Source organism: Monodelphis domestica, chromosome 1, assembly GCF_027887165.1.
Source record: "Monodelphis domestica isolate mMonDom1 chromosome 1, mMonDom1.pri, whole genome shotgun sequence".
Classification (NCBI taxonomy): domain Eukaryota; kingdom Metazoa; phylum Chordata; class Mammalia; order Didelphimorphia; family Didelphidae; genus Monodelphis; species Monodelphis domestica.
Window position 1 is genome coordinate 296,467,159 of NC_077227.1, and position 23,478 is coordinate 296,490,636.

The 23,478-nt window shown below is 36.7% G+C and overlaps 1 protein-coding gene across 7 annotated transcripts in view; it reads left to right on the plus strand.

Moving 5' to 3' along the window:
• FRMD6 (FERM domain containing 6) overlaps positions 1 to 23,478 on the plus strand; it is a 122,568-nt gene that overhangs the window by 90,256 nt on the left and 8,834 nt on the right. For all 7 annotated transcript variants that reach the window (XM_056811056.1, XM_056811060.1, XM_056811057.1 and 4 more), the window contains 2 exons: positions 19,408 to 19,743; positions 20,735 to 20,866. In XM_056811056.1, coding sequence (XP_056667034.1) covers positions 19,408 to 19,743; positions 20,735 to 20,866 — 468 coding nt within the window. The remainder of the gene's footprint in view (positions 1 to 19,407; positions 19,744 to 20,734; positions 20,867 to 23,478) is intronic.

Consider the following 23,478-nt stretch of genomic DNA (forward strand, 5'->3'; position numbering starts at 1 on the left):
AAACAACAAAATAAAGTCAAAAGAATAGAAGAAAATGTGAAATATCTTGTTGGAAAAACAACTGACTTGGAAAATAAATTGAGTAGAGAAAAATCTAAGAATTATTGGACTACCTGAAAGCCATGATCAAAAAAAAGGGATTAAAATATCATCTTTCAAGAAATGATTGAGGAAATCTGCCCTGATGTTCTTAAACCAGAAGCCAAAATAGAAATTGAACAATTCCACCCATTATCTACTGAAAGAGATCCCAAAAGGATAACTCCCAGATATATTATAATTAAATTCCAGCTTTCCCAGGTCAAGGTGAGTATATTACAAGCAGCCAAAAAGAACCAAGCCAGATATCATGGAAACACTATTCAGGATAACATGGAATTTAGCAGTTTATACATTAAAGGATTGAAGGACCTAGAATTTGAAATTTCCAGATGTCAAAGGAGCTAGGACTTCAACCAAGAATCAGTTATCCAGCTAAACTGAGAATAATCCTTCGGGGGGTGGGGGGTGGGTATTTAGTGTGTAATAGTTTAAATTATGAGGCTGCTAGTAGCTTTAGGAGCTTCATTACAAATGAAAAAAAGGGATTTTTCAAACACTCCTGATAAAAAGATCAGGCTGAATGGAAAATTTGACTCTTAACTATAAAACTTAAGAGAAGTCTAAAGTAAACAGGAAAGAGAAATTAAAAGACATTCATGGAGCTTCTTGGTAAACATGGCAGCAGTCTCGATGCAAGACTCGTCCTCTCCTCAGCACCCACCAATATAGACTACCTCAAAAGACCAAAAAAAAAAACAAATTCATAAGAACAAAGGGACTCTATAGTAGGATGCCCCATTAAAGGTATGTGGTATTTGGGCATTTCCACACTATAAGGGGGTGAAAAATCTCCCACGAAAATGTGAGCTGATCTACCCTCCCCCACCCCACCTACGGAGCCAGAGGCAGGGAGTGAGCGAGGGGCACCTCAAGAGTAAGTAAGACGCATCTCTATGTCCTTGGGAGCTGACTAAGACCATCAAAGACCTACCCCTGAGCACAGCTAGACCTGAAACCCCAGCAGGCTGAAGAGCGCAGATCGTGGGTGCTCGTGGGAAGATAGCCCAGAAGGGCAGCACACAGCAGAAGCTTCAGAGAATCAAGAGCTTGCCTCAGGCAAAATCCTTGCTCCTTAACTCCATACACAGAGAGCCTGCCCATCTCACTGAGATTTCTGACTAAAAAGGAAAGGAAAAACCTTCACAGTGATGGCAAATTGTGCCCAGGAACAAGAACCTCTCTCCACAAAAAAAAAAAAGAAAAGAAAGAAAAAAAAAGAAAAAACAAGAAGAGGGGAAAATTTTTATGAAGGAAAAACCAAGGCTACAGAGGAAATAGAGTAGGAAATACTAAGAAACCCAAAACCTTCCCCCCAAAATGGAAATTGTCCATAAGCTCTTGAAGAATTTAAATTGGAGCTTATCAAAAAGATTGGAAGCCTTCTGGCAAGAAAAGTGGGAAATAGTTCAAAGAGAAAATAACAGTTTAAAGGACAAGAACACCCATTTGGAGAAACAGTTGTAAGCCATAAAAAGCAGGATAGACCAAACTGAAAAGGAAAACCAATCTTAAAAGACCAGATTTAGGCAACTGGAAGACAATGATCTTGCAAAACAGAAAGAATTAATAAAGCAAAGTCAAAAGACTGACAAAATAGAAGAAAACATAAAATATATCATTCACAAGATGACAGATCAGAAAAACATAGCAAGGAGAATTTGAGAATCATTGGTCTATCTGAAAATCCAGAAATAAACAGAAATCTTGACATCATACTACAAGAAATCATCCAAGAAAACTTCCCTGAGGTTCTTGAACAAGGGGGCAAAATACACATTGAAAGAGTTTATAGAACACCCTCTACACTAAATCCTCAAAAGACAACTCCCAGCAATGTAATTGACAAATTCAAGAGCTTTCAAGCCAAGGAGAAAATTCTGTAAGAAGCCAAAAAGAGACAATTCATATACCAAGGAGCACCAATCAGGATCACACAAAAACTGGCAGCTTCCACACTAAAGGATCTCAAGGCTTGGAACATGATATTCAGAAAGGCAAGAGAATTGGGTCTTCAACCAAGGATCACCTATTCCATCAAAATTGACAATATACTTCCAGGGGAAAGTACAGCCATTCAACAAAATAGAATATTTCCAAGTATTTGTAAAGAAAAGACCAGAACGAAGTGGAAAGTTTGATATCCAAACACAAAGGTCAAGAGAAACATGAAACGGTAAATGAGAAAGAGGAAGGGGAAAAGAGAAAAGGAGAACAATGTTTTTTGGGTTTTTTTATTCAAACTCTCTTCTTTAAGGGCTCTACAGTAAGATCAAATGATATATATTAATATGTGGGGAAAATGTTAGTTGTAACTCTCAAAAATTATATTCACTATTATAGTAATTAGAAGAATCATTCACAGGAAGAGATTGGGGTATTAAGTGCTATATGATGATATCCAAAAAACGAAATGGGGGGAGGGGGGTAATTGAAGATGGCACCAAGAGATACTTGAAGAAATAAAATAAAATAAAATAAATATCACACAAAGATATGCATGGGAAGGGGAGGGGAAGAATACTTTTATAAGAAGGAGAGGAAGAGAGTGCTAATGTGTAATACTTAAACCTTACTCTGAGTGAAATCAATTCGGAGAGGTAAAAGCATCTAGATCCATTGGGGTCTTGAATTCAGTCTTATCCTACTGGGAAAGTTAGAAGGGAAAACTAAGGTGGTAGTGAGAACAGAGGACAAAAAGGGAGGGAAAGATAAGGGGGAGGGAACTTAACATACCATAAATAAATAAGAAGGGTACAAAAAGGGAAGGATCAGAAAGGGAAGCATATCATGGGAGGGGATTACTGAGATTGATTAAAAGCAAACCACTGGTTTGAAAGGATATGCCAAAAGAAGAAAGGACAGAACTAGGAGAGGATATCAAAATACACAAGTGACAATCATAACTTTGAATGTGAATGGGATGAACTCACCCATAAAACGAAAACAAATAGAAGCGTGGATCAGAATCCAAAATCCTACCATATGTCGTTTACAAGAAACACACCTGAGGTGGGTAGACACTAACAAGGTTAGAATTAAAGGTTGGAGCAAAACCTATTGGGCCTCAACTGATAGAAAGAAGGCAGCAGTCACAATCGTGATATCTGACAAAGCGAACGTAAAAATGGATCTCATTTAAAAAGAATAGGGAAGATAAATACATCCTGATAAAAGGGAGTATAAACAATGAGGAAACATGTATGCACCAAATGAAATAGCATCCAAATTTCTAATGCAGAAACTAGTGAAATTGAAGGAGAAAATATATAGTAAAACTATACTACCAAATTTAGATAAATCAAATAAAAAAGAGGTAAAAGATGTGAATGAAATCTTGGAAAAATTAGAGTTAATAGATATATGGAGAAAAATAAATAGGGACAAAAAGGAATACACCTTCTTTTCAGCAGCACATGGTATATTCACAAAGATTGACCATGTACTATGTAAACCTGTGTTCTATGTTTTATCAATAATGCTTCTATCTCATGTGGGCACATTATTGTTAATGGACATCCCAATACTAAATCAAAATTTTTTTGTTACTAGTAAGGCTGTAGCAGCTACTCCTCTAAGGCATGGTGGTGCTCCTGCTGCTACTGGGTCTAGTTGGGCAGAATAATAAGCAATTGGGCGCTGAGAAGGTCCCAAAGTCTGAGTTAACACGCCAGAGGCTACTCCTCTTCACTCATGCACATATAAAGTAAATGGCTTGTTGTAATCTGGGATGCCTAGAGCAGGGACAGACAGGATAGCCTTTTCTAGATATGATAGAGCTGACAAGTGTTCAGGCTCTAATTTGAGGGGTTCAGGAACTGAATCCTTTGTTAATGCTATAAGGGGTTTAGTAATTTCCCCATAGCAAGGAATCCATTGACTGCAAAACCCTCCTAAAATTGCTCTCAGCTGTTTCTTACTGGTAGGAGCACTCAATTTTTGAATATTCTCAATTCGTTTGGGAGAAATATAATGAGCACCCGCAGTCAAGATGAATCCCAAATATTCTACTTTTTGGAGACACCACTGAACTTTATCCTTAGAGATTTTATGTCCTCTTTTGTGCAATTCCAAAAGAAGGTGTTTGCTATCTTCTTGACATGTTTTTGCATCTGTTGAAGCCAAGAGTAGATCATCTACATATTTGATTAATTTGCTATTTTTAAATGTTATATTGTCTGTGTCTTGGCCCAAAATTTGCTCAAATAAGTTTGGACTTTCGACATAACCCTGTGGCAGCCGACACCAGGTATATTGTGAGCCCTTCCAGGTGAAAGCAAAAATATGCCTGGAGTTCTCATGTATAGGTATGGAGAAGAAAGCTGAACACAAGTCTACTACTGTAAAGTATGTAGCTGTGCTAGGAATAGATGAAATAATAGTATGTATGTTAGAAACTACGGAGTGTCTCTTTATAACATGATTATTCACTGCCCTTAGATCCTGTACGAATCTATAGAGGTGCTTGCCATCTGGCCCTCTTTTTGGTTTTTTAATTGGCAGGATGGGCGTGTTGTATTCAGATTTGCAAGGGATTATTATTCCCTGTTCTATTAATGAATTAATAACTGGTGTAATACCCTCAATTGCCTCCTTTGAGAGGGGATACTGAGGGATAGAAGGAGGTGGGCTAGATTTAGTTTTTATCTGCACAGGAACAGCCAACTTAAGTAAACCTACATCTGAAGAAGATGTGGCCCAAAGAGACTCCGGTATATCTTTAGGTATTGCAAAGACGGGATGCTCTTTTTTTCTCCTGAATCTCTGAGAGAATTACAGGGAGTAAATTTAAAGATTCCTCTGGTACTTCTAATGATAATGAGCCATGTGGGGAGCAGGTTATTGTGGCTCTGAGTTTGCATAATAGGTCCCGACCCAACAAATTTAAAGGGGAGTCAGGCATCAAAAGGAAGGAATGATGTACCTCTGGGGTCCTACAGACACCATTCTCGGAGGAAGTCTTTTAACTCTTTGGGTTGTTCCTGATACTCCCATTACATTCTCTGAGCCAACAGAATAACATTGTAAATCAGGTGTTCTCTTTAATACAGACCAGGAAGCTCCGGTGTCTAATAGACAATCATAATAGGTGTTACCCACCTTTAAGGTAACATGGGGTTCATTAGTATGGGGGGGCAGTGGATAGGGATAACGGGTAGTAGGACATCAGGGTCCGGGAAATCAAAGGTTGTATCCTCTGATTCCTGTGCCCCAGCCCCCCCCCCCCTGGACACCATCATTGTGTTTGGGATATTCCTTGGGCACCTCCCTGAAGGGCACCTCTCTGAGGGTCATTAGTACCTTGAGTATTTTTTGGACGAGTGCCATTTCTCATATATTGTTGTTGTTCATTATCATTATAATTTTCTTCATTTGGAGCATTGTCATTATTTTCCCAATTCCTATTTCTATAATTCTGGTTTCTAAAGTTCTTATTTCTATATTCATTATAGTTATTTCCATAGTCATTATTATAATTTCTAGAATTCTGGTTTCTATGACCATTATCATCATTTCTATAGTTATTATTTCTAAAGCTATTATTAAACTGTGTATTCCTTCCAATCATCTTAAGAAAGGTTCTACATTCCATCAATTTGTGGCCCTTCTTCTCACAGAAGTGGGAAGTAATGGATTGATAATTGGATTTCTGGAGAGGGGCAATTGTCGTTGGTTCATTATCATGCCCACTTTCTAATTTAGTTATCCTATCTATTAAATATCTTATTTTTTTTCTTCATTTCCTCCATGTCATCATTATTTTCTTCCTCCTTTTCTTTGTTTCCCTTTAAAACATATATAGCTGTTTTTCATAATTCTTTAAGGTCCATATCTGACCATCTTGGGCATTGTGTTCTAAAATAATTCTTAATTGCTTTGCAAGAGGTATTTATAAAGATCCTTCTAACTTGTCTTAAACTACTCTCTTTAGTTAGGTCCCAATCTAAGTATCTGTCCCCAAACTCGATTATTCTATCCATAAATCTGGAGGGTGTTTCTTCTTCCTTTTGCTTAATTTTTTCAAGTTCCATCCACTTATCTGTACTGTCTGCCCATTCCTTCATTGCCGTGAGGATGGCCTCTCTACAACGGTATAGTTGTAGATAATCCTCAGGATTGTTATAGTCCCATTCGGGATCCTGAGATGGCCAATGTGCTGCATTATGCCCCCGGGTTTTGTTGACATGAGCAATTATTTTATTTTTTTCACATCAGTTAAAAAAGCCTGAAGCAAGTTCTCAATGTCCTTGTAAGAAGGATTATACTGAAAAAAATATGTCTCCCATCTTTTTTGCTACTAGAAAAGGATCTTGTTCATATGTGGGGATATTTCATGTAAATTCATTTATTTCTTGGGGAGTAAACGGTATCCTATGTCTTAAAGTCACCACATCCCCATTCCATCCTATTTCAGGTACTTCTCTTAGAGGAAACAGGCCTCTAGTTGAATTTTGTACCTGTGGGTCAGTTTGACAAGGACAGGTTTCTCTAGGAGGACAAGAGCTCCTTTGCGTTGGAATTTGGTTTTCTGTAGGAGAGGGAACATGAGAAACTGGGATTGCAGGGGAAGGGTTTTGGGGATTAAATTCAGTCAAGATTTGCACTGCACGAGAGAAGCAGTCTGGGCTATAGGGAAGATGTTTTCCATCTCTATTTCAGGGAAGGAAATTTCCTCATTCAAAGGTTCAGAATCAGGTCTGTTTCTGGTAGAGTGGGTGTTTGCCAATTGATCCTGTAAGAAACATTTTAGATCTCCTAATTGGGCTTGCATTTTATCCTCCATATTTTTTATTTTAGCATCTCTAAATATAGTATTGAGGAGTACAAAAATGACAGTACCTATTAATATACAAATTTGGAGGTATCCTGCATTCCTCAATGCTCCTAATTCTTCAGCTGCCATATAAATGTCAAAGAATGTAGTACTCATTTATATATATATATATATTTTATAATTTCACAAAACACGTGGGGAGCAGGGCAAAGCAACAAACTTTCCACAGGGTTTTTTTTTCCCTAATCTAGGAAGTTGTTCCTTAAGGGAAAGGATATTTAGAAACAGCTCTTCCAGCCAGGACTTTAGAGTCCTGTTGCTGAGATTTAAAACAGCTGTTTTCTATCTAACTATCAGAGTCACACAGCTGGGAAGTATCCGAGGTCTGATTTGAACCCAGGACCTTCTGTCTCTAGGCCTGGCTCTCAATCCCCTGAGTTACCCAGCTGTCCCTTAAGATTAAAGGGAAGAAAAAGAAAAACTGCTGATTCCAATTTAACTTAAGGAGAAAAGAGAAGAGAGAAAAAGTTTTTTATACTCACGTTTTCTAGCAGCTGTGTCTTTAAGCCAAGTTTGCTGTTAAAAGGGACTAAGTGGTGAGACGGTAGAGTAAAAAGGCAAGGAATTTCAGAAGTTTATTGAGAGAATTCTTTAGAGTCCCTTCGTGGTCACCACAATGTGACAAGGAAATCACTTTAAAAGACTGATATATATTAATTTAAGGTCACCAAGGAATTCAGCTATGTAATTCCTAAATGAAAACTCAAGTCAGCAGTCAACCTTTTATGGAGTTTTTATTTACAAACAGGAGGAAGAAAGGTGAGAGAGAGAGAGAGAGAGAGAGAGAGAGAGAGAGAGAGAGAGAGAGATTAAATACCCCCTCTGTTTAGGCTGGGCCAAAAGGCCCAAGCCCTTAGATAGCTGAGGCAAAGAAAAGAGCTCAGTCCCTATCACTCATGTGACCAAAATGGAGAAACAGTCTCAGGGGCCTCCACCTCCAGCCTCCTTCAGAGCACAACCTCTCAGAGCAAAAACTCTCCAACCCCTCAGTCCTCAGACCCAGCTATCTTTAAGGAAACCATCCAAGTTCCCTCCCCTCAGTTCTCACATCTACCAATCACTGTCCATGTCTTCCCTGTGCCAATGGTGGCTCTAGCTTAACCCAGGACTGCCCAGAGGTCTGTGGCTTTGCACATGTCTGTTGAAGGTCATATTCTCAAATAATTAAATCTTGATCCTTTGCTGCAGCCCTTCCTAAATCCTGTTTCCCTGAGTAGGGTGGAGATTGGAAGTTTCAAGACTTGGTTCTGTCATTCCAAGTATCTCTATTGTATCAATTCTAAAATCAGTCATGACTCAAAGAACTTCCTGTTCTATGCTTAAGCATAGGTCAAAGCCCTTTGCATTGTTCAGCAAAAGGTTTCTGTCCTAAAGTAATCTTAAGTAGGGAGGAGAAGGACCCTCCCATGCCAAGGTGGGGGAAGGGGGGTTCACATTCCAATAGACTATCAGTAGGAAAATTTTCAAGTATGAAATTTCCCAATGGTGAAATTTCCAACATTTATAAGTCTAAGAAATTTCAAGGTTTACAACTAGGTCATAAAAGCATGGCAAGCAAATGCAGAAAAGCAGAAATAATAAATGCAACCTTTTTAGATCATAAAGCAATAAAAATAATGATCATGGGTACATGGAGAGCCAAATCAAAAATTAATTAGAAATTAAATAATATGATTCTTCAAAATCGGTTATAGAACAAATCATAGAAACAATAATTTCATTGAAGAAAACAACAATGATGAGACATTCTTTCAGAATCTATGGGATGCATCCAAAGCAGTACTCAGGAAAATGTATATCCTTGAATTCATATATTAACAAATTAGGGAGGCCAGAGGTCAATGAATTGGACATGCAAATCAAAAAACTTGAAAGTGAGCAAATTAAAAATCCCCAGAAGAAAACTAAATGAGAGATCCATAAAATTAAGGGAGGAATTTTAAAATCGAAAGTGAAAGAACTATTGAACTAATAAATAAGACTGGTATTTTGAAAAAACAAACAAAATAAATAGGATAATCTTTCTATAATTTGTGGAGACCAAGGAAGGCTCAAACACAGGGACAATGAAAGCAAAGGAAACACACACAAAGTCCAAAAGAAAAGTATGGGTTGGACACAGGTTCCAGAAGGACTTCAAAAACCAATTAAGAGACATAGAGAAAAGGTGGAAAATAGAAAATAATATAATGCATGAAGAAATGGACCAATTGAAAAGAGAACCAAAAACTGAAAGAGAAAATCAGGTCTTACAAATCAGAATTGACCACCTAGAAACTAATGATTTCATAAGAAATCAAGAAACAATGAACCAGAATCAAAGGAATGAGAAATCAAAGAAAAGCATGAAATATCTCATTGAAAAAACAACTGACCTAGAAAACAGAACTAGGATCTACAATCTAAGAATTATTTGACTACCAGAAAGCCATTATCCCAAAAAAAAACCTTGGCCATCACATTACAAGAAATTATCAAAGATCAGAGATCCTTGAACAAGAAAATAAAATTGACATTGAAAGAATTCATAGATCACCTACAGAAAGAAATCCTCAAATGACAATTTATAGGAATAGAATAGCTAAATATAAGAGCCACCAAAGTGAGGAAAAAATACCTCAATCAGCCAGAAAGAATCGATTAAAATACTATGAAGCTACAATTAAGGATCACACTGGACCTAGTGGTTTCTACATTAGTAGTAGTCTCTCGGTAACCGAGGATGACGATTGTCTTTGTGCATTTTCATCTGTGATAGATGAGTGTGCACAAAGACACTTGTGCGTGAAGAAGATTTAAGTGGAAAAGTCGATGCACAGAGACAGTCCCATTCTCTCGGCGTTGGAAGCCTGGGTCCAGTGGCATGAAAAGTTGTTACACCTGGAGACTTCCTCAGCTGCATTGGATGGCCGTGTTGTCTTTTGTGCTCCAATACACCCTAAGCACTCCACAGTGCTTTGCTGCGTCGCCATCTCAGCCATTGAACCTTCTTATTGGTTTCTTTCATCTGTTCGGCTGAAGCAGTCTTCACATGCTAGGTGAGCAAAGCCTTAGTTCACCAGGGGTCTACCACCCGATGGCTACTCTCACAAGGTTTAGCTGGCCTGTCGAAGCCGTTGCCCGGGGTGTGGCCGCTGCTTCATGCTAGCAGCTACTTGTAACCACAAGTGATAGCTGGGTGTCAGATGAGGGTCAGAGGTTGGAGAGTTGCCCTAGAGGGGCACGACAAGCCCTCCATACCAGAGATACTACCCCTCCCTGTTCATGTATCATCACATATCCAGCAAAACTGAGTATATTCTTTCAGGTGAATAAAATGGTCTTTCAGTTAGAAGATTTTCAAGCATTCCTGAGGAATAAGCCAGACCTAAACAAAAAATTTGAAGTCCAAAAACAAGACACAAGAAAAGTACATAAGGAAGAGAAAATTTAAGGGATTCACTAAGGTCAAAATGTTTATATATGTACATGGAAAGAGGATAGCCATAATTCTTAAAAATTACTCTTAGTAGTAAAGAAGACAGAAGGAATTTACTCAGAACAAGGGTGGAAAAGTAAGCCAATTATAATAATATGATGTGTATGTAAATATGTTATGGAATGATATGTATGATGTAATATCTATTCATGTGTAAAAAAGAATCAATCGAGGGCTATCACTGAGAGAAAAGGGAGAGGATAGATAGAATGGGATTAATTATATGACATAAAGAAATGGAAAAAATCATTACAAAGGGGGTTGTGACAGGCAATGCTTAAATTTTACTCTCATCATAACTGGCTCAGAGAGGGTAAAACAAGTATTTATAAGTGGGGTATAGAATTCTGTCTTACCCCACAGAGAAGTAAAGGGGGAATAAGACAAGAGAAGAAGGAGACAATTGAAGGGGGGGGGATGTGGAGTGACAAAAAGGCAAATTTTGGTGAGGAGGGATAGAGAAAAAGAGAATAGAGCATATTTGAAGTAGATAATATGATAGATGGAAATACACAGTTAGTGATCGTAATGCTGAACGTGAATAGGATGAACTCACCCAAAAACAGAAGTGGATAGCAGAGTGGATTAAAAACCAGAATCCTAATATATGTTGTTTCCAAGAAACACATTTGAGGAAGGTGACACACATAGATTTGAATCTATGTAAAAAGCTGGAGCAGAATTTATTTTGCATCATCTAAAGTGTAAAAAAAAAAATAGGAGTACTAATCACAATACCAGACAAAGCTAAAGCAGAAATTGATCTGATTAAACGTTAATAAACATTTATGCACCAAATGATATAGCATCTAGATTTCTAATGGAGCTCAAGGAGAAAATAGATCTCAACCTTCCCCTTTCAGAACTAGATAAATCAAACCAAACAATAAATAAAAAGAAAATAAGGGAAATGAATGAAATACTAGAAAAATTATAGTTAATAGATATCTGGAGAAAATATGAACAGGGAATATCCCTTCTCAGCAGTACATGGTACATATACAAAGATTGACCATATACTGGGGAATAGAAATATTGCAAGCAAATGCAAAAAAGTCAGAATTGAAAAATGCAACTTTTTAAGATCATAATATGATAAAAATAATACTTAACAAGGGTCCATGGAAAGACAAATTTAAAATTAATTGTAAAGTAATCTAATTCTTCAAAACTGTTTGATCAAAAAAGAAATCATTGAAACAATTATGGGCTTCACTAAAGAGAATGACAATGAGCAGTCATCATATCAAAACCTATGGGATACAGCCCAAGCAGTACTCAGGGTAAAATGTATATCTCTGACTGCCAATAGCAACAAAATCAAGAGGGAGAAGAGGGAGATTTGCAACTTAAAAAATTAGAAAAAGAACAAATGAAAAATCTGCAGATAAAAACTAAATTGGAAATCCTAAAGGAGAAAGTAATAAATTTGAAAGTAAAAGAACTATTGAACTAATAAATCAGACTAGGAGCTAGTATTTTGAAAAAAATAAAATAGATAAAAATAGTAGTTAATCTAATTTTAACAAGAAAGAGAATCAAATTAACAGTATCAAAGATGAAACAGGTGATCTCACCTCTAATGAAGATGAAATAAAGATAATTATTAAGAACTATTTTGCCTAATTATATAGCAATAAATATGACAGTCTAGGTGAAATGGATGAATATTTACAAAAATATAAAGTGCCTAGATTAGCAAAAGTGGGGATAGAATACTTAAATAGTCTCATCTCAGAAAAATAAATTGAACAAGCCATCAGGGAATTTCCTAAGAAAATATCCCCAGGGCCAGATGAATTCACAAGTGAATTCTATCAAACATTTAAAGAGCAAATAATCCCAATACTATACAAACTATTTGACAAAATAAGCAAAGAAGTTTTACCAAATTCCTTTTATGATACAAATATGGTACTGATTCCAAAGCCAGGCTAACCAAAAACAGAAAAAGAAAACTACAGATCAATCTCCTTAATGAAAATGGATGGGAAATCTTAAACAAAATACTAGCAAAAAGACTACAGCAAGTGATCACCAGGATTATCCACTATGACCTGGTGGGATTTATACCAGGAATGCAAGGATGGTTCAATATTAGGAAAACTATCCACATAACTGACAATGTCAACAACCAAACTATAGAAATCACATAATTATCTCAATAGATGCAGAAAAAGCCTTTGACAAAATACAACACTCATTCCTACTGGAAATACCAGAAAGTATAGGAATAGAAGGATGTTTCCTCAAAATAACAAAAAGTATTTATTTAAAGGCATCGGCAAGTATCATTTGCAATGGGGACAAATTAGAAGCCTTTCCAATAAGATCAGGAGTGAAGCAGAGATACCCATTATCACCTCTGTTATTTAATATTGTACTAGAAATGCTAGCAGTAGCAATTAGAGAAGAAAAAGAAATTGAAGGGATTAAAGTAGTCAATGAAGAAACTAAACTACCACTCTTTGCAGATGATATGATGGTCTACTTAAAGAATCCTAGAAAATAAAGTGAAAAGCTAGTGGAAATATATGTAACAACTTTAGCAAAGTTGCAGGGTACAAAATAAATGCACATAAATCATCAGCATTTTTGTATATTTCCAACACAATTCAGCAGCAGAAGTTAGAAACTTCATTTAAAATCCCTCTTCTAGACAATATAAAATATTTAGGAATCTATCTACCAAGGCAAAAACAAGAATTATATGAATACTCCTTCCAAACACTTTTCACACAATTAAAATTAGATCTAAATAATTGAAAAAATATTTGGTCATGGGTAGGATGAGCTAACATAATAAACATGACAATCCTACCCAAATTAATCTACTTCTTCAGTACTATACCTATTAAACTACCAAGAAACTTTTTTATAGAGTTAACAAAAATTATAACAAAGTTCATCCAGAAGAACAAAAGATCGAGAATATCAAAGGAATAATAAAAAAAATGTGATGGATGGGGACCTAGCAGTACCAGATTTTAATCTGTACTATAAAGCAGTATTCATCAAAATAGTATGGTATTGGCTAAGAGACAGAAGGGTAGATTGATGGAATAGACTAGAGGTAAATGACCTCAGCAAGTTAGTGTTCGATAAACCCAAAGATCCCAGCTTTTGGTACAAGAACTCACTATTTGACAAAATCTGCTGGGAAAATTGGAAAACAGTATGGGAAAAATTAGGTTCAGATCAACATCTTATACTCTATAACAAGATATGTTCAAAATGGGTAAATGACTTAAATATAAACAGTGAAATCATAATTAAATTAAGTGAACATAGAATAGTATACCTGTCAGATCTGATGGAAAGGAAAGCATTTAAGACCAAACAAGTGATAGAGAACATTACAAAATGTAAAATGAATGACTTTGATTATATCAAATTAAAAAGGTTTTTGTACAAACAAAATCAATGCAATCAAAATTAGAAGGAAAGCAAGAAACATTTTTATAACAAAACTTTCTGACAAAGGTTTAATATCCCAAATATATAAGTAAATTTGTCAAATCTACAAAAAATCAAGCCATTCCCCAATCAACAAATGGTCAAGGGATATAAATAAGCAGTTTTCAAGTGAAGAAATCAAAACTATTAATAAGCACATGAAAGGTGTTCTAAATTCCTCTTCACTAGAGAAATGAAAATTAAAATAACTCTAAGGTACCACCTTACACTTAGCAGACTAGCCAACATGGCAGCAAAGGAAAGTGATAAATGTTGGAAAGATTGTGGCAAAATTGGGACACTAATACACTGCTGGTGGAGTTAAGAATTGGTCCAACCATTCTGGAAGGCAATTTGGAATTATGCACATAGAACTTTAAAAGAATACTTGCCCTTTGATCCAGCCATACAGCTGCTGGGTTGTAGCTCAAAGAGATAATAAAGAAAAATACTTGTCTGAAAATATTTATAGCTGCATTCTCTGTGGTGGCAAAAAATTGAAAAATGGGTGGGTGCCCATCGATTGGGGAATCGCTGAGCAAACTGGTATTTGATGGTGATGGTGTTCTATTGTGCAGAAAGGAATGATGAACCGGAGGATTTCTATGTAAACTGGAGAGACCTTCAGAAGTTGATTCAGAACTAAAGGAGCAGAACCTGAAGAACATTGTACACAGAGACTGATACATTATTGCATAATCAAATGTAATAAACTTTTCTACTAGCAACATCCAGGACAATCTAAAGGAACTCATGAGAAAGAAGGCTCTCCACATCCAGAGAAAGAATTGTGGGAAGAAAAACATATGATTGATCATGTTCGATAGGCATATGATTAGGGTTTTGATGTCAAAAGATCACTCTTTTGCAAATATGAATTACATGGAAATGGTTTTTGAACAATGTTACATGTATAACCCAGTGCCAGTGGAATTGCTTGTCAGCTCTGGGAGTGGGGAAAGGGCTGGGAAAAATTATGAATCATGGAAAAATATTCTGAATTTTTATAAAAAGAAACCTGGAAAGATTTACATGAACTGAAGTAACAGAAGAATATTATATAGTGACAAGAATACTGTACAATGAGCAGTAAACATCTTAGATCTAAGAAATACATTGATTCAAAACAATACCAAAGTACTTATGATAAAAAATGCTGCCTTCGAGAGAAAGAACCAATGGAGTCTGAATCCAAAACAAACTTTTTTTCACTCTCTTAACTTTTTTATTATTCAAATTTCTTTCCTTAAAGGGATTGATATGGGAAAGTTTTATATATGTGATTAGTTGCACATGTGAAATCTATATAAAATTGCTTACCGTCTCATCATGGAGGTATGGAGAAATAAAGGAGGGAGAGAAATTCAATATGTGAAAAATGTTGGGAACTTTTTACATGTAATCAGTGGGAATGTTAAATTTTAAAAAGGCAGAAGATGATTAAAAATGACAATCATCATACACTTCTTGAAGAAATGCTTGAATTTCGAGAATTTGGCAAGATTCCTTTTTCATCTCCTTTTCCAAATAGTTTATATAGTATTGAAATTAATTTTTCTTTAAATGCTTTGTAGAATTTACTTGTGAATACTTCTGGCCATGGGGATTTTTTCATTGTTCATTGATGGCCTGTTCAATTTTTTTCCAAGATGGGGTTAAGTATTCTGTATTCTCTTCTAATCTTAGCAATTTATATTTTTTTAAAGATTCATCCATTTCACTTAGATCGTTGCTTTTATTGGCATATAACAAAACAAAGTAGCTCCTAATAATTGCTTTAATTTCTTCTTCATTAGTGATCTGTTCACCCTTTTCATTTTTGGTACTGGAAATTTGGTTTTCTTCGTTCTTTTTTAGTAATCAAATTAACCAATGGTTCATTTTATTGTGTTTTTTTTTTTCATAGAACTAGCTCTTACTCTTATTTTAATTTCTCACTTTCAATTTTATTAATCTCCTTTTTGATTTTCAGGATTTCTAATTTGGTGTTTAATTGTGGATTTTTCATTTCTTCTTTTACTAGATGTTTTAGTTGCATACCTAATTCATTTTTCTGTTCATTCTCTGTTTTATTGATGTAGGCATTTAAAGATATAAATGTCTCCCTAAATACTGCCCTGGTTGCATCCCACAAATGTTATCTCATTGTTATTCTGAGTAATGAAATTATTGCTTGTTTCTATGATTTTTTTCTTTAGCACACCAATTCTTTAGGATTAGATTATTTAGTTTCCAATTAATTTTTAATCTACCTTTACATAGCCCTTTATTTAATTTAATTTTTATCGAATTCTTATCTGAAAGGAACACATTTAATATTTTTACTTTTCTTCATTTTGTTGTCAGGTTGTTATGCCTTTTTTTCAACCCTTACCTTCCATCTTGAATTAAATACTACATATTGGTTCCAAGGCAAAAGAATGTTAAGGGGTACGCAATGGGGATTAAGTGACTTGCTCTTTGTCATAAAACTAGGAAATATTTGAAGGCAAATTTAAAGCCAGGATCTCTCATCTCTAGGCCTAGTTCTCAGTCCACTGAACTACCCAGCTGCCCTTACATGGTCAATTTTTGTGTAGGTACCACTGAGAAGAAGGTTTATTCCTTTCCATTTCCATTCATTTTTCTCCAAAAATCATATCTAATTTTCTAAAATTTGAAATAGAAATGGTAATCTGTGTGACTCTATTTCTTGTTGCAGTGATACTCTGACGGACTAGAGAGAGCTGCTACTAAGTATAGGGACACACCTGATGGTACTTAGTTACAATGGAGGTAGAAGTACTACAGAGATAGGGAGAGATGGAGCCACAGGGGATACTGCTACAGGGGAATGCTCTGGGGTTTGCCTACAGATCCCTACTGATGACTGATGGACCAATCTATTTTCTAACCTCTTCCTCCCTCCCTCCTTCCTTCCCTTAACCGCCCACTTCTGGAAACCTTTTAGCTTCCTCCCTTCCCCCTGAGTGGACTATAAAATACTCTAGTTTTCTTTCTCAGGTAAGGGGTTTATTGTGATAACAGGATGGGAAACTGGGGTAAGAGGGATATGAGGGTTTCTCTAAACTACAAGAATTTAGGAGGGTTATAGAAATAATCAGTCTTGTCACAAACTGTGACTGAGAGACAGAGAAATGGGTGGAGGACAACTGTTTAAAATCTTCTTTCTTTTTTACAAAACCACCAAGAAAAGTCTCTCCTTCAGCTTGGCTTTCCTCTAACTCTTGGTCAGTCAAATCTCAGAGAGAGCAGAGTTTTCCCCTTGATCAGAAAGCCCAAAGTCAAGCCAGCCCTACAAGGGTCCTTCAATCCTGGACAGAAGCTAACCAAGATCAGTTCTCAGCTTCTTCCCCTTCAGTCAGGCTCAACTCTCAGAGAGAAACAAAACCAAAGTTCCAGTTTCTCCCCTGGTCAGCTTCAACTCCCCAAACCAGAGTCAGAATCAAAAATTCAAGTTCCTGCTTCTTCTCCTCTCTGGCCAGACCCCCAAACTGCCTCTCCTGGGAACATTCCATTTGGAACCTTCTCCTTGATTGATAGGCAGGTCAGGTCCCCAGCTTGTTTCTTGCATCTTGGCTTACAAGTCCTCTCTCTCTCCATGCCTCTACCACAAATTCTAATCCCCTTCTTAACATCTTTCTTATTTTCTAGTTAGATTTATCTGGTTTTAAGAATGGAAAATTGAAGTCTACCACTAGTATAGTTTTACTGTCTCTTTCTGTCTCTTCTTTAACTTTTCCTTTAAGAATTTGGATGCCATACCATTTAATGCATATATGTTTCATATTTTGACATTTCTTAATTGGCTTGTTCCTTTTATCAAGGTATAGTTTCCTTCCTTGTTTCTTGATTAGATCTGTTTTTGCTTTTACTTTTTCTGAAATCATGATTGCTACCTCTGCCTTTTTTTACTTAAGCAGAAGCAATAATATATTCCACTCTAATCTCTTACCTTTACTCTGTGCATCAAATATATTTCTTGTAAACAGCTTATTGTATCCATTCCGCTATCTGCTTCCATCTTGTAGGTGAGCTCATCTTGTTCACATTCACAATTATAATTATTTATTGTGTATCAATATCAATTTCCCCTTTCACCCTTCACTCTCTCCCTTCACCTTTTCCTTTCTCATAAGTATTTTGTTTCTGAACATGGCCTTTCCCAATCCACCCTCCCTTCTACCAGTTCCCCACCTTTCTCTCATCCCCCCCCCAACTTCCCTATAAGGTATTATTTCTATTCCCAAGCCAATTCTTTTGAAAATAAAGTTCAAGCCTTATCCACCACTATCCCACCCTTACCATTTTCCCCTCCGCTGCAAATAACTTTTGTGCCTCAACTTCCCTCTTCTCCCACTGCATTCCTCCTCACCTCTTAATTCTATTGTGTTGGGGGGTGGAGTTCATCCCATCATATTCATCTCACTCTCATGCCCTCTGTTTGGGTATATTCCTTTTAACTGGCCTAATAGTGATAAAGTTCTTTAGTTACAAATATGATCTTCCTACATAAGAACAACTTAAATTTAACAATTTAATTTTTTTAATCCTTTCTGTTTTCTCTGTAATTTGCCTTTTTATTCTTCTCTGAAGATCTTATCTCAAATATTATTGAAGAAATGAGAATATTCTCTAGAAGAAGCATGTTAATTTTGTATGAATGTTTTTTTTCCTCTGCATTAAATATATGTTCTTCAATACTTCCTAGATATATACTTTCCTTAGCATGGGTGCTCCCTTTAAACATTCTTCCTAAAATCTAGTTTGTATGGTTTATAAAGCAAGCTCTTTTCTACTTTATAACCCAAAGGTAAAATTTCAGTCCCTGTTCCATTCAATGCTAGGAAAAGTGCTAGGTACTGAAGATACAAAGAAAATGGCTTGTAGCCTTAAGGCTGTTTGAACAAGGGTGAAGGTATGATTACTGCCCTCCTGATCTGATCTTTGCAAGCTTTGCATCTTTGCAACCCAACTCGAGACTTGGCCCTGGTTGGAGATCCAGCAGCCCTCAGCCACTGTTGCTAATTAGAAGGTTGTGCAGGTTCAGAGAGGGAAAACTTCAGGTTCCTTCTTGGCCTAAGCTCCCTGCCCTACAGGCTTCAGATCCAGAGACTGAATCTGAGACCCTTCTCCAAGGTCAAAGTACTAAGCTTCAGGCCAACAAAACTCCTTGCTCTGTTTTACCATCTATTCTCCTTAATCTGAACTAGATCTGTGACCTAACTCTCAGACATCAGAGCTGCCTGTTGGCACCTGTTCCTGGCCCCTTCCCTGTGTCAGGCACCTCTGGACTAGACTTTAGCCTTAATTTTACCTAGTACTCTACCCCAGGCTCCTAGTCAGTGTGCTTCTGTTATAAGATTCCACTTAGCTATACCTAATTCCCAGTATTTACAGATCTTTCTGTGCCAATTTGACATCCAGGTTTGCACAGATTCTGTTACTGAGGTCTTATAATATTTGTATTATTACACAAACTCCTTTTGTGTTTTAATTAAGGCATCTTAATTAACATGATATCTCACTTACCTTATAGAAAAGAAGCAGTATAGAGAGTCGTACATCAGTGACAACCTAGACTTTGACATGGATCACTTGGAAAAAAGATCCCAGGCAAGCGGGAGTAGTTCAGGCAGTATGAAGCACAAGCGCTTCTCTCGCCATTCCACTACCAGCCACAGCAGCTCCCAAACATCGGGCATTGAGACTGACACCAAAATAAGGGACATAGTTCCAGAAGACATATTCTTAAGCAGTACTATCTACCACAGACTAAAAACTTGCAGCTCCATGACCAGCCATGACAGCTCCCACACCTCTGGAGTGGAAAGTGGTGGGAAGGACAGGTTGGAGGATGACTCACAGGATGATGGTAATTTAATGAGGCTAACTAACTGGTATTATTTCCTCATCTTTCTATTTTATCTTTCCTAATTTTGCTCTGTAATTGGTATTCTCTATTAGGTGTTTGTGGAACTGCCAAATAAACTATCACAGTATCTCTCTCCCTCCTGACAACCCATGACTATGAGCACAACTTCCTAGTGTGTTTTTAATATTTGTAGCATTCCAATTAGGGGCAAAAATAATGATTAATAATTTTACATTTGAGGGGGCAGCTGGGTAGCTCAGTGGATTGAGAACCAGGCCTAGAGACGGGAGGTCCTAGGTTCAAATCCGGCCTCAGCCACTTCCTAGCTGTGTGACCCTGGGCAAGTCACTTGACCCCCATTGCCTAGCCCTTACCACTCTTCTGCCTTGGAGCCAATACACAGTATTGACTCCAAGACGGAAGGTAAGGGTTTTAAAATAATAATAATAATAATAATAATAATTTTACATTTGAATAGGACTTTATAATTTACAAAGTATACACATAGCCACTTAAGCATAATACTTGGATACCACTAACCTTCATAACAGCCTCTTACAATTCAGAAAATATTTTTCTAGAAAAGATGATCCTCACAACAGTCCTGTCATAAGTAGGGCAAATTATATTAATCCTGTTTTGCATTATGAAGAAATTAAGGAAGGACTTAAATTTAGGTAAGTAGTTCTAGTAGACTCAGGAGCTGAGCAGGTTGTATTGTACTCCTATTTATATTTCAATTAAATGAATTTGATAATTGATATTATTCTTTGAGGAGGAATTAATGTTTGAATAAATCATAATTTTTCTAAAATATAGTGTATGGAAATGAATGTATAGAAATGGGAGCAGCTATAATAACTTAAATCCTGCTAAGAATCAAATTGAAAAATTTCCTTTTAAGTATGGTCATATGTTTTTTCTCAAAATTTGTATTATCCTGCACAAACAGCCATACATAAGTAAATATTATTTTCCTCTTCTGCATCAGAAATTGAAATGCTGGTTGATGATCCCAGAGACCTAGAGCAAATAAATGAAGAGACTATAGAGGTCAACCCAGACATGTGTGTCTACATCACTGAGGACATGTTAATGTCCCAGAAGCTTAATGGATATTCAGGTAACTGTCATGAGAAAATTCTTCTTGATGTTCTCAACTAAAGCAGTGATTACTCTGCACACAGAAGTGAATGTCCTACAAATAGAAAATAGTATAAATAGGGATAGTTTTTTAAACTACACATATGCTTTAAAACAGTCACAGCTAGAACAGGAGGCCCTAAGGCAGCACTGGCAAGGTATTGGCTCTTACATGCCAAGCCAGCACATAGACAGCTGTTCTTTTCCCACCTCTTCCCAGTGCCCAAGGACATTTGTTTTACATGCCCTGCCCCTCTATCCAGCCACCCAAAGGGAGCATTTCCTCTGCTATCTGGGGTAATGCAGGGAGCTCAAAGGCAACTTGAAATTGCAGTTTGGGCATGTGAACTTGAAAACCTTCACCAAAGGTGCCCTAAGGTATAAAGCACACAATCAACTCTTCTACCACCATGTATTTACAGTAAACTGGGATAAGGAAATAAAAGATTTTCAAGATTCTTGGTGAGACTAGAAAATGTGATATTCAAACACTAGTGTAAAGAGAAGAATAAAAGGGTAAACATGAAAAAGAAATCATCAGTCTCAATAAAGTTAAACTGTTTGCATTCCTGTATATGAAGACAGTGCATGTAATTCCTAAGAATGTGATCATTATTAAGGCAGTTAGAAGTCTTTATAGGCAGAAAGCAAAGATGTGAGTCAATTATGTTTGGATTATCTTTAAAAAAAAAAGGAAGAGGTGAAAGAGGGATGCTCTGGAAAGAGTAGAAAAAGAGAAGTAGATTGGAGGAAATTATCTCACAAAAAGAGGTACACAAGGAAGAGCTTTTACAGTGGAAGGGAAAATGACAATGCTTGAACCTCAGTCTCATTGGAATTAGTTCAAAGAGGAAAGAATATTTAAATATACTTCTCATTTGGGTATAGAAATCTATCTTGCCCAATTGATTAATAGGAATGGAAGGGGTAAGAGAAAGGGAGGACTGGCAGATTAGGGAAGAGCAGTGGTTAAAAGCAAAAACAGACTTGAGGGACAGGATAAAAAGAGAGAATAAATAGAAGAAAATAAGGTGGAGGAAAATACACAGTAATCATAACTGTGATTTAAATTGAATGAGCTCACCCATAAAGCAGAAGTGTATAGCAGAATGGAACCAGAACATGTTGTCTACAAGAAATACACTTGAAATAGAAAGACACACTGTTAAAATAAGGAGATAGAACAGAATCTATTATGCTTCATATGAATTGTAAAAAGTAAAGGTAACGGGGGCAGCTAGGTAGCTCAGTGGATTGAGAGTCAGGCCCAGAGACGGGAGGTCCTGCTTTCAAATCTGACCTCAGACACTTCCTAGCTGTGTGACCCTGGGCAAGTCACTTAACCCCCATTGCCTAGCCGTTACCACTCTTCTGCCTCAGAACCTATACCCAGTATTGATTCTAAGATGGAAGGTAAGGGTTTAAAAAAAAAAAGTAAAGATAGCCAATAGAGCAAAAAGAACTATTAGAATTTAGTGTCACCGCAATCAAAGGAATAGGCATACCAAAGGGAAAGTAGGTCCATAAATTTTACATGTTACTTAGAGAAGAATAAGGAACAAAGAAAATGCCATTAGACTTGGTATTAAGATCACACAATGATCTGAGAGGACTGTTTCAGTCAAATGGTGGGGAGAGAAGCCAGAAAAAACTGAGGGGGTGTGGCAAGGCAATAAGTATAGACTATTTTTTCCAAGTAATTGGCAGCAAAGAAAAAGAGGATAACAGTTTGAGAGGGAGAGATAAAAGTAATGGTATGTATGTATTTTGGAATAAGCATCACTATACATGTAGTTGGAGAAGGAAATGGAAAACCACTCCAGTATCTTTGCCAAGAAAAATTCAAAATAGGGTCATGAAAAATTGGACATGACCGAAGTGTCTAAACAATAACAATATCTTTACATGCAAATGGAGAGGAACTAGTAGAGATGGAAAAAAATTGAATACGTTTTGTAAAATTTGTGGTTTGGTCTTGGCCACCATAGTTGTATTAGGATTTATTTGTTAAATTTGGTATTTCAGTGTCACCCTTTGGAGAAAGAATCTGCAAGCAGTGCAAGTCTCTAGGGACCAATTGTGTGGAGCTTTAGGAAATGAAGTCCAGTGTCTCAAAAAGATAGCATAGCTTTACCAGCCACAAGAGATAGTATGGCTTGGACAAAAGGACAGAATACAGAATCCTAAGGAAACTTGAAAGATTTTGTACTAGAGAATGAAGCTGGGTATAGCAGGATCCATGAGGTTGCTGAGCAACCCAAGGAAAAGGCAAGAAAGGGAGACCACAATTCTGTTTTATTACTTCTACCAGTCAACTAAGCCTGCCTGCCAAGGAAGACAGGAAACAACTATTGTGCTCCATTAGACTGTAAACCACTACTGCGTGCTTTTTTTTTTTTTGCCTTTACTTTCTGCATTAGAATCAATACGATGTATTGGTTCCAAGACAAAAGATCAATAAGAGCTAGGCATTGAGGGTTGTGACTTGCCCAGGATCACACAGATAGGAAGTGTCTAAGGCTAGCTTTGAACCCAGAACTTCCTATCTCTTCTCCTAGCTCTCAATCCACTGAGCCACCTACCTGCCCCCAG